This window comes from Limulus polyphemus, unplaced genomic scaffold (assembly GCF_000517525.1).
Source record: "Limulus polyphemus unplaced genomic scaffold, Limulus_polyphemus-2.1.2 Scaffold111, whole genome shotgun sequence".
Taxonomy (NCBI): Eukaryota; Metazoa; Arthropoda; class Merostomata; order Xiphosura; family Limulidae; genus Limulus; species Limulus polyphemus.
In genome coordinates this window covers 504638-517753 of record NW_013665721.1, presented here as the reverse complement: position 1 = coordinate 517753, position 13116 = coordinate 504638, and the positions used below count along the sequence as shown (strand labels likewise).

General features: G+C 35.4%; 1 protein-coding gene across 1 annotated transcript in view; it reads left to right on the top strand.

Annotated features, from left to right (window-relative positions):
* LOC106471290 (lachesin-like) overlaps positions 1-13116 on the top strand; it is a 109442-nt gene that overhangs the window by 51304 nt on the left and 45022 nt on the right. Inside the window, exon 2 of the mRNA XM_013931892.2 lies at positions 1189-1400. Within this exon, the coding sequence (XP_013787346.1) occupies positions 1189-1400 (212 nt within the window). The remainder of the gene's footprint in view (positions 1-1188; positions 1401-13116) is intronic.

The following is a 13116-nucleotide window of genomic DNA, read 5'->3' as shown; positions in this document are numbered from 1 at the left end:
ATCTAAACAAACGTTGATATTAAAATAAATATATAATAACAAATTCGTTACATTGGTAAAAATCACGTATGTGTATTTTTGATTTCAAGAATATTACCCACCTCGGTAATAACTGTGATGAGGTCGTTTTTACCTACTGAATTATTTTTTGAGTCACCAAATTTACTCCATAAATATTTTGTAGATCATACTCTTTCTTTAAACTCAAAAGCATCGGATGTTTCTGTGCGTTACTAACGCAGATTTTTTTTAATTGTGTAAATTGTGAATGACGAAAACAATTGAAAGAAGTTGAAATCATTTGTGACGTATCAAAGAAAATAGTTGATCCGCAGATAGAATAATTTACTGGGAATTGTCTGTAATCCTATGTGTTATAGTATTATTTACTGAGAACGATCTGTAATCCTATGTGTTATAGTATAATTTACTGAGAATTGTCTGTAATCCTATGTGTTATAGCATAATTTACTGGGAATTGTCTGTAATACTATGTGTTATAGTATAATTTACTGGGAATTGTCTGTAATCCTATGTGTTATAGTATAATTTACTGGGAATTGTCTGTAACCCTATGTGTTATAGTATAATTTACTGGGAATTGTCTGTAATCCTATGTGTTATAGTATAATTTACTGGGAATTGTCTGTAATCCTATGTGTTATAGTATAATTTACTGGGAATTGTCTGTAATCTGTCTGTGTTATGGAAAGGTTCTAGATGCAAAACTTTTATTTCCGAACACACACGGCCATCAGAGATTCGACTGTGACAAAATAATGGTTTTTATATTTCAAGTATTTCTCAATTGTTCTCTCGTAATTAATAGTGTAAATTCTTGTTTATGATGTTCTGTTTTTACACTTTTTGATTAAACAGAAACATATGTCAACTTTTAGCAGGTTCTCAGTTCATCTGGCTATCGGGTTTCGTGAATTGTGATTCATGTACTTTCTTAACCCTACTTGTTGTTTATAGTGACAGTTACTTATGTTAATCACTATAACATTGTTTTACTGCTAAGGTGTATTTTCTTTTTTCAGATCTTTTCCACTTGCTTCTATAACGCTATGACACTACAATCAGTGGGTTCTTCATGACAGCACTAATAACGGCATAGCTATTAACTTTTGTTATATATGCATATATATATATATATATATCCTTTTGTATATTTTTGTGTCATAGCACAAGGCGTGGATCCCTTTCCTGACGAGATAAGACGTATGGAAAGAAGTTTTGGATCAAGCAAAGTGAATCCTCCGTCACGACCCAACTCCTACTGGGACGATCCCTACCGTAGGCCCTATTTTGATAATAGTACCACACGAAACGTCACTGCACCCCTGGGGAAAACGGCTTATCTTCACTGTCGAATTCGACAAATTGGGGACAGAACAGTAAGTGAGAGAAAAATTATTAGTATTCTAGTTGTTCTTACTCACCTTGTGTTGCCGGATTTGTTTGTTCCCAGCACGAGAAACTTTACTTTCCAGAACAAGAACAATTTTATTTATAACTTTTTTAAAGTAAGTATTACACCAACAGCTATAATTGACGCAGGAGGGTATTGTGTTCACGTACGTGACATAAGGAATAACAAAATATTCTATCCCCATAACTTTTTAAAGTAACTATTACACCAACAGCTATAATTGATGCAGGAGGGAATTGTGTTCACGTACGTGACATAAGGAATAACAAAAATATTCTATCCCATAACTTTTTAAAGTAAATATTACACCAACAGCTATAATTGACGCAGGAGGGTATTGTGTTCACGTACGTGATATAAGGAATAACAAAAATAATCTATCCCAACCTTTTGTTGAATATGTGAAAACACAATATCACACTCCAGCCGATTATATATTATACATGTTATTATTATTATGTCCATAACTCCTCTGAAACACATCAGGATATCCGCTCTACGCCTTTACTGACAACTGAAGAAGATAACTGCTCGTGCTTAGAAATTATGTACATACTCTGTTTACTTTTAGAAACGATACGGTAATATATTCTAGTCAAACATATATTCGGATTAAAGAAATAAAAATTTCACCATGAGATATTTACTAAATTGTAGTATTTCAGAAGCAAGATGGCAACGCTGTTATCAATTAGTTCAATAACAATACGTGAAGACAGGCAACAACGCTGCTAACAACTAGTTCAATAATAACGATTAGAGACAGGCAACAACATAGTCAACAATTAGTTCAACAATAATACTCAGAGAGTGACAGAGGCTTTGAATTTTAAAGATCCATTCGTTGTCAGCACACTCCTGAGAGAAAATATGTTGAAAGTCTGTATATAAATAAATTTAACGACGTCTCACAGGGGTGAGTTAAATTATCATATCAGTTTGTTTGTTCGTTTGGTGTTAAGCAAAACGCTGCAGGATGGGCTATCTGAAGCCTGCCCACTGCTGATATCTAAATCACATTTTGAGCGTTATTAGCACTCAGACTTGTTGATGAGTCACCGGGGAGGTCATTTACCAGTAATTCTCTATTAGACCAAACCAAGTCCCGTTAATTAAAACTAGCCATCATATGTTTGCGTGAATCAGTAATACAACGTTAACACTTGTTTTATTTTTTATCACCTCTCACGTGAACTAACTTCACGCCATTTTAAATAAGTTTAAGTGGTCTTACATAGGAAAGGAGTGACACCAAACAAAACTGTTCATCAATTTCAGAAACGTTCTTTACGTCACCAGAATTTCGAAACGAAAGTTTGTTTGTTTGTTTTTAATTATGCACAAAGCTACACAAGGGCTATCTGTGCTCTGCCCACCACGGGTATCGAAACCCGGTTTCTAGCGTTGTAAGTCCGCAGACATACCGCTGTGCCACTGGGGGGGCTCAAAACGAAATGACTTAAAAATAAAAATACCTAAAACAAGTGTTACTGGTAAAACTCCCATGACAAATTTGAAAGCTGTGATTTAAAACTTAGTCCAGAAGATGATATTTTGATCATAAATTACATTACAGCGTAGGAATGTGCTAAGCTGACATTTTGCACATAAAATAATATCTGGACACACAGCACATTAACATTTTAGTTATTTTGTAACATATCCAGGTTATCTGAAGGCAGATAAACAAATGTATCAGACTTGTTTAACTAGTCTAAGCTAGAAAGTTCAAGTTTATTACGAGAAAATTGTTAGACTTAGGGGTATTTTGATCACGACAATAAGCCTATATTTAAAGAGTTTCTTAGGGGGGTTTCGTTTCTGTTCATGGTACATCTTTATTACACAGCGGAACCAATTAGGGTGGGTGGAAAATGATTAAAATAGTTTTGCAGAAATTTCTCGGTTTACTCACTACAAAATCTGTCATCCCGATAGAAGAATAGAACAGTCAATTATCATTAAAACAAATTCGGCTTAAACGCATCTCCTAATGCTAAGGATTTTCTACATGGTTCCGGCCGAATTTAGCAATCACTTATTGTAAGCTACTTCTTAATGATACAAATTCACTTAACACGAATTTCCTATTAGTGAAAATTAATTTGTACCCCCCCCTCTCACCCCGGATAATCAAGATTGCTCTTACCTTGTCAGTCACCACAGCTGACAGTGGAAGACTGTTTTGAAGAGTGTGGCGTCCTCCATGGAAGACCGAAGAGACTTGGTGATTTAATGCTTAAGACATTGTTGAATCGTTTGATTCGTTTGTTTGTTTGAAGTTAAGCGCAAAGCAACACAATGGGCTATCTGTGCTTTGCCAACCACGGGTATCGAAACCTGGATTCTAGCATTGCAAGTCCGCAGACATGCCGCTGTGCCACTTGGGGGGCTAAATCGTTTAATCTTCGGGTTGTAGGGAATGATTTTGCCAGTATGCGAAATCATCGCCCGCAGACATGCCGCTGTTCCACTTGGGGGGTTAAATCGTTTAATCTTCGGGTTCTAGGGAATGATTTTGCCAGTATGCGAAATCATCGCCCGCAGACATGCCGCTGTTCCACTTGGGGGGTTAAATCATTTAATCTTCGGGTTCTAGGGAATGATTTTGCCAGTATGCGAAATCATCGCTAACCTTTACTTGAGTTATTTTTTTCTTGTGTTGTTGTTTTTGGATACTCAAGGAATACCGGCGCTAGCTGTCCCTAATTTCGAAGTAACACCGACTGCCAACTCTTGGGTTACTATTGTCTGAACTAATAATGAATTTTAACCGTTATCCTCATAACGCTCTCCTGATCCCAAAGTGCATAGGGCATCTTTTTGCGATAATGGGGATCAAACGATGAGCCTGCAGATTCATATTTCGGCACGCTAACCATTGAGCCACGCTCGGCCTTAATTCACTCTCCTGATTTGTAAGTACAGATCATTTGTCATTATAAACTATAGTTTCAGAGGTTTTAGCATGAGCTTCGTCCCCCCCCACACTTATATATGCGTACATGTATTCATATATATATATATATACACACACGTGAAACTGCGCGTGTTATGACAAGAAATGGACGATGAACAAGTTATGTTTAAATATATATTCATGTACGTTTTAGAAGTAAATTGGACGCTATCTACCCATTACTTAATTGAAGTTCGTGTGCACGTCACAAGTATATGCGTGTAAATCCCTTTTAAATAGCTATTTTGCACTTTATTTATTTAATGTAAGGTAGTTTAAGCGCCGGATGAACTGGCTAGGGTTATATAGGTGTGAACAAACAGACACAGACTTCTGAAGGGCAATTAGTTGTCCCAGCGTAAATGAAATTATGAAGTATTTATTCTGAATAAAACGCTATTTGACAGTATGATGTTTGTCTGGTCAGTACGGTGTAGAACGGTAAGGCAATTGTTCATTCACTTTGTACTGAGAAATGGGACCACTGTTTGTTCATTGCGTTATACATCATGGTTGTGCTAATTATAAATCAGTTTCGCTGTTAACCTGTAAGAAGATATGGGCGGCTCGTGGAATTAATGTTCATTTGTGGTCCACAAAGAGTTTTTACCCCCCCCCCCTTGCGATGACTCTATCTAAAGATCAATGGAATCACAGTATCTATTATAATAATAATCAGTTTATGTCTGTCCTGAAAATGCGCGCGCACGTTACTACCAAATGCGGCCGCACTTCATTTCAACGGATGTAAATATAATTTAGAAGGCTTTTTTACAACAACGTATTGAAAGTTTATCAAAGTTTTTAAATTAAAAAGGTCTAAAGTTAGGTAGTAGAATATCATTATGAGTATATTTATTGATAGTACTAAATACGGTAAAATTTGTTAGCCCTAACTAAACTAAGTAAAAAAAAAAAAACAAACGTAAACAAGTTACAGCGTTAAATTATCTCTTTATCGAATATCGGCCGTACTTTAAAAAGGCTTAACATATATATAAGACAAGTGGACTTATATATCTCGGTGTCAGCGATTAGAATTATTTTATATTATTCTAGAAATCATGCGTTTAAAGAAGTACTGTTGCAATAAAGATACTCTGCTAGTAATAATGATAATTGCTACATGAATTAAGCCTAATGGCCAAAAGTTTATCCTAATAGCATGGATTTGTTTTGAATTTCGCGCAAAGCTACATGAGGGCTATCTGCGCTAGCAGTCCCTAATTTAGCAGTGTAAGATACTAAAGCAGCTAGTCTTCACCACCCACCGCCAACTCTTGGGCTACTATTTTACCAACGAATAGTGGGATTGACCGTCACATTACATATAACGCCCCCACGGCTGAAAGGGCGAGCATGTTTGGTGGGATGGGGATTAGAACCCGCGATCCTCAGATTGCGAGTCGAGCGCCCTAACCACCTGGCCATGCTGAGCCTAATAGCATGGGACTAGTTATACTTTAGAAACAGGCTTAAACCCGAAATAACAAATAACGTTGTCCATTCATCAACTAAGCAGTTTTGATTGTTGAGTTTCGACGTATTCAATTTAGTACCTCTAACGAATGCGAACCTCTCAGAAAACATATCTGAGTATACTTGTAAACACTTATAAATAAATAAATAAATATGTGAAGATCACAAATCTGTGCCAAATATAAATCGCCAGTTCCAAACATAAACTTCTCTTTTGAAGCCAACATGCCTGATGGAAAACAAACAAGCTGATTGCAAACTGCTGAGTTATTATTTTTCAATTGCAGGAAAAGTGAAAAGTTATTATTGTAGAAATTAAAATGTAATCGACAATAAAATAAATGATAAAAACAGTACTTAAATTGATGGGCATGACTTAGTGGTTAGCATGCACAAACTGTGAATCCAAGGATTCTCAGTTTTCATCCCGGTGCCGCAAAAAAAAGAGCCGTACTTTGGAGCCATGGGTGCGTTATAAGAGTAATAGTCAAATCCTACTTCTAGATCAAGTGGGAGTTTTTCAAACCATTTAAAGATTGTTATTTTTCCTGAAAAGTCCGGAAAAATTGTATTAGTCTTTGAGTGAAGTTTCTATTAAAGAAAGAAAATGCAATGATTAATTAAATTAATTTGCATATTTTAAAACAGCCACTTCTCTTATAATTGAATTGGTCACACTTATACTTCATTTGTTGTAGTCGTTGTTATAAAGTTATTACAAACATTGTTACAGCAAATTTACTTTCATTAGCTATTCTCCTCTAGAAATTGAAATGGGTTCTTCGCGCTTAGGTCATTCGGATAGGCACGGCAGACGACAAGAAAGTTAAAAAAAAAAGTCAAATGGACAGCCGTAATTCATCCCATGCCTTATCGGTACACTTGACCACCAGACACGGCTTCAGGTTTGGTTGACAATTACTCCACTAAATTCTTACGTATTGATTTCTTAAAGTGTCTAGCAATAGAAATATTGCCGATCACTCTATAAATTATCTTCCTCAACGGTCGTCATCCGGGTTCTTGAAGAGAGCTCTGTTTCTGTCAGAAAATAAATTATATCCACCTGAATAAAATAGCTGGATTAGCAGAAGAGCTAGTGAATAAATGTATAAATCGTTGGCCTTACACCTGGAAACTTAAATTATTATTTTTTTTTTTACCCACAGGGCTTCAGGATATAGAGATTGATGTTTTGGAATGGTCACATGCAAACGTAGTTGAGCGTACTTATTTAAAGTTCAGGAGAAATTAAAAATTGGAAACATTCATTCAACCGTGGGCTAGTATTTTGTGTGTAATAATGGTAATCTAACCAAACATGAAAGTCACATTTTTTTTTTTTTTACCTAAACCACTTTGGCATCTTCACATGTAAAATTATATATATATTCACGACTCGTGCAAGTAATTCACTTTCGATCCAGGAAGGTTAATTTGCAAAGTGTGAGAAAGTTTTTTGCTTTCAGCAAACAAATATTTTATAAACTAGATTTAAATTCAAAAACACAGAATGAAACTCTGTATGTTTCAAATTGTTACTTTTTCAAAACTAGAGAAGTTAGTATTTTAAAACTTGTGAAATCGATATTTATGTAGGCAGACAAGCTTGGGATATGTAGAGGTATCGACATCTCCTTTATCTATATAAGTATGTGTCTTTGTGTGTGCTCTACTAAACTTTCAAACATTGAAACATATACGAAACTGCTACACTCGCTAACATCACTAACAGTTGGTGATTCGGACACGTTTGATATTGGTTTGAATAATATTGACATTTCCCTTATAAACTTTCAAGCATTGAAACATACGAGGAACGTCCGTATTTAGGAACGTAACAGTTGATGATCCAAACAAGCTTGAGATATATGAATATACCGATTTTCCTTTGTAATTAATCTTTTAAGCATTGAAACATAAGGGAAACCGCTAAACTCATGAACGTAGCTAACAGTTGATGATCCAGACAAGCTTGAGATGTGTGGATGTATTGATTTTTCCTTTATAATCTTTCTAACATTGAAACTGCTAAACGCAAGAACGTAACTTGATGATCCAGACAAGTTCGAGATGTAACGAACGTAACTTGATGATCCAGACAAGTTCGAGATGTATGGATGTATTGATAGTTTCCTTAGAAACTTTCAGATGCACAAAAACTCACGAACATAAGGATTAATGGTTGAGTTTAAAACTCTTGAAAACACACAACTTTTGTAATAGAGTAACCAAAATGCTCACTTTATACTTAGAAAAATCTACATATAAGCGGTTTTGACCGAAGTATCCCTAAACTTACCATGGTCTAGGGAGTACTTCTCTTCTAACTCTGTAATTACTATACTAACAATAGTAGGTCTAACATTACTGATACTATCCCATTGAGTAGCTATGTGCTTAACAATAAACAAAATACTATCCCTAACGTTGTTACGCATCTGTTCCCTCACTTTATCGCCTCTGTTTTTGTTTTTATTATGAATCGAGCCATTAAGAAAATTAGTTTTCCATACAAACAAACCTCATACTAAAAATGTGTCGCACAGAATGCAAGAAGGCTACAATTACAACGAAACACCGGGCATTGTGAATCACAATTGACCAGATACCTATGTCGAGCTAATCAAAGAGGCCAAATAGAAAATGTTTACAAATTATTTTACATATCACATTCTTTTGTCCAGAAAAACCAAATGGTTTATTTAGTCTCCAGTTTTCGGACAAGTGGACAGTCCTTCGTCAGGGGGTTAGAAGATATAAAAGGTACAAATAACTGACTGAAACTGGAATTAGAGCGAGCGGCAATAATGCTATTGTAGAAACATACTTTGATACCATTCTCAAATAATGAATAAAGTGTTATATGCTGATAATACCACAGTAACTTACTGGTATAAATAGCGATTCGACCGAAGCTTTTTTCTTTGTTTTTGTTGTATTGTTTGTTTGTTTTTGAATTTCGCCCAAAGCTACACGAGGGCTATCTGCGCTAACCGTTCGTAATTTAGTAGTATAAGACTAGAGGGAAGGTAGCTAGTTATCACCACCCACCGCCAACTCTTGGGCTACTCTTTTACCAACGAATAGTGGGATTGACCGTCACGTATAACGCCCCCACGGCTGAAAGGACGAGCATATTTGTAGGGATGGGGATTCGAACCCGTGACCCTCAGATTGTGAGTCGAGCGCCCTAACCACCTGGCCATGCCGGGCCATTTTTGTTGTATGTCCATCCTGCGTGACGAGCTCTGATAATGACGAAAGGGTTCCTCGATAGCGGCAAGCAGCACATAGTGTGTACTGTCGGGATACTATTATTTTCTTTTCACCGGAAACCCGTATAGAACCAGTAAAGATAGATTTGTTAAAAACTGTTATCAACCTTATTGTGATATAATGTCACACAAACCACCGTATCTTCTAAACACCTAAAAAGTGACTGTTTGAAAACTAGGAGTGCTGTTATCGCAGCTAGCTTCTATTGCCAATACCGTATTTTATTTTCATTCAGTTGATATATATATATATATCACGAGTAGAACGCAGAACTATTCCCGTTCCCCTGAGGAATCAGTTATTTATACAACTTACGTTCGTAAATCAACTTTGTATGTGAGTGACTAAAATAGTAAACATTATAAGTGATTTTCATTTTCAGCTTTATGAACCAATAAATCAGTTAAACTGTGTGCGTTATCATAAAACTTTCCTAGTAGAGAGTCAACAAAAATAAATGAAATAAAATTATTTCAAAGACCTACGTTCCTGGCATGTACAAGTCTCAGTCAATAGTGTATGCAAGTCAGTCATGAAAGATTTCTAAACAATGCAAACAAAAAGGTGATGAATACTTTTTATAACTATCTTTTTCACTCAGATTTTTGATAACACTGTTAACGAACTTTCTACTTCTTTTTGAAAACTACTTGGTATCCCAGGGATACCAATCTATTGTTCCATTTAGCGATTCATTGTTCTCAATTATACTTTTCTAAGAACGTATAAGTCGGTCTTAGAAAAAGTATTTACTGCATTGTCCACGATTGATATATTTTTTTACATGCGAATAGCTTATTGAGTACAATTGGCGACGTATCAAATTTCAGCCGGGATTTAATTTTCCTCACAGATACGGCATTGACTACAGCGTCATTAAGTGAGTGTTCTAAAACAAATAGAACCTGCAGCACAAAATAAAAAAAAATATATATATCCTACAGAGAAAAATATTTTGTATGTGTGTGTGTGTGTGTATTTCAGTAGGAATTTCAAAAGTTAACCCCTCGCTGGCTCGACTTTATGTTTGCAGGCTTACAGTACTAAAATTCGGAGTTTGATTCTTTCGGAAACATAGTGCATTGTGCACTTTTGCGGTTAAAAAAAAACACAAAGTTAGAAAACAAAACACTAGACATTTAGAATTTAGACTTTTCAACTTGAATAGCCCCTTAACTAGATGCACTAAACGACCATGTCTAAGACCCATATATAGCCGTCCCTAACTTTGAATTACTGACCAGAGGCAGAGAATCCAGTAACACTCACAACCACAATGGGTTTGTTCGAATCTTCGAAGACAATAACAAGATTGGCTGTCACTTTTATAACTCGTCTATAGCTCAAAGTAGGCATTATTTTCATTGGCATCACATCTAGAATCTTGGGATTCTCGATCTGTTTATCTCCCAGTTGAATGGAACCAAAGCCTAGCGTTCTTTAATCAAGTGCAGTTATGGTTGCCCCCTGGCAGCTCAGCGGTAAATCTGAGGACTTATAACGCTAAAAATCAATTTCAATATATGCGGTGAGCAGACTACAGATAGCCCATTGTGTAGCTTTGTGCCCAACAACAAACAAACAAAGCAGTTATTAGTTACAGCTGCTTCATTGTGTACTATTTTCTGTAATAGTATACAGAAGGATATAGTACGTTAATTCGTTGTTCCGGATGATACAGCTGTTAAAATTTGTGAAACATCGAACACCTGTTTTAACTAGTATCCCCTTGTACATTCGATTTATTCATTATACACCAAGTCATTCTTGAAGTTGTTGCTAGCACAACGTGATGATATTGTCCAAACAAGCGTTTTGTGAAGCTGAATTAAAAAAAAATTATATGAAGTTTCTATGCATTATTGATTGTAAGAAATAGTTCTCTCACTAAACATATACCTTAGTGAATTTATCATTATCAAATGTCAGAAATAGAATTTGACACGAATGTTCCTACTTCGTGGATAATAACATTTATCCCAAGAAGTGTATTATTTTATTATCCTAGTTTTTCAACAACTTACTGACCATTTTTATCTGACATTTCAATCGTTTCTCTCCTGTGAAGTCTTAAATGTGTAGTAAAAAACAGCCAAACGGACAGTAGTAATCTTTGACAATAGTAAATTATCCTAATCCATGAACTCTGACAATAGTAAATTATCCTAATCCATGAACTCTGACAATAGTAAATTATCCTAATCCATGAACTCTGACAATAGTAAATTATCCTAATCCATGAACTCTGACAATAATAAATTATCCTAATCCATGAACTCTGACAATAGTAAATTATCCTAATCCATGAACTCTGACAATAGTAAATTATCCTAATCCATGAACTCTGACAATAGTAACTTATCCTAATCCATGAACTCTGACAATAGTAAATTATCCTAATCCATGAACTCTGACAATAGTAAATTATCCTAATCCATGAACTCTGACAATATTAAATTATCCTAATCCATAAACTCTGACTATAGTAAATTATCCTAATCCATGAACTCTGACAATAGTAAATTATCCTAATCCATGAACTCTGACAATAGTAAATTATCCTAATCCATGAATAAGGAGACAAGTAATATTTTTCAGCAGTTTGTGTGTTTAAATAAAGGGTTGTTTTTTGTTCAATGTTAATGCTAATTTCTTACGATCTAAGTTCTTTATATTCGATTGTCTTTTCAGCCTTTGATTTTTCGATTAAAATCTTGCATGCTGAAAAATTTTAAATGTTAACAATTTTTAATGAAGCTTAGATCTATGAGACTCATCCTATATTTAAACGTTATCTTGGGTGTTTAAACTTATCGCATTTTCGTCGGCAGATCCTGTCTACTTTAAAATTAATGGATTTATATAATTTTATGCAGTCCTCGAACAAAACCATGCTTTTCATTTCAGTGAAGATAAAAATGTTTGCTTCTACCATTTAAGCCTACTAAAAGATATATGCATTTTCTTACTTGATTGTGTGGTTCAACGTGGACAGGTGGTGATTTATTTAAGATGGTTTGGAAATAGTATTCACTTGTGGCACCAACATTCCTTTGCTTACAAGTTCGTTTGAAATGGATTCTCGGCCTTCGTACTCTTGCACTAGTCTATCAAAGATATATCAGTTGTCGTGAATAAAACATCTGGCGTTTCAAGTCAAAGAACAAGAACGTGCCATTACTTTGCAAATCGCTGAAGCTCTTGTTTTTGCCTTTGTCTGCTGTGCATGTGGCATTCAATATTGCACAATTTTGCCACACACACACAAATATTTTTTTAATCAGCACGCTGGGCATGATACTGCAGCTAACTTTGTAAGGTCACGTTGAATAGTTTAAAATATGACTTACAGGTAATACATACAAAGTGCCTTAATTCTGCTGGCACAATTGTCACTAGGAATCTACAATAGCCGATGCGTCGACAAACAGTAGTTACTTCTGTTGTTAGGTAAAAAACGTATGTTTGTTAACACAAAAACACACTCCTTTAGGGGTGCATTGGAAGTTTTAATCAAAACACATAAAATGATACAAAATCTTAATTCATATTTCACGTAAGGCCATAAGACAGGGATTCTCAACTTTTCCTCCATCATTAACCCCCTCGGCTTGATGTATTTCTCCATTTACCCCCTTACTTCCATACTAAAAATTCATAGCCATCGTAAAGGGACAGGAAAACAAGAAGGTTAGAAAAAAATATTATTCAGGTTTTGCACAAAAATAGCACACACACACACACATTCTTAGCATTCTCTCTCTCTCTCACACACACATATTCTTAGCATTCTCTCTCTCTCACACACACACACACACATTCTTAGCATTCTCTCTCTCTCTCACACACACATATTCTTAGCATTCTCTCTCTCTCACACACACACACACATTCTTAGCATTCTCTCTCTCTCTCACACACACACATTCTTAGCATTCTCTCTCTCTCTCTCACACACACATTC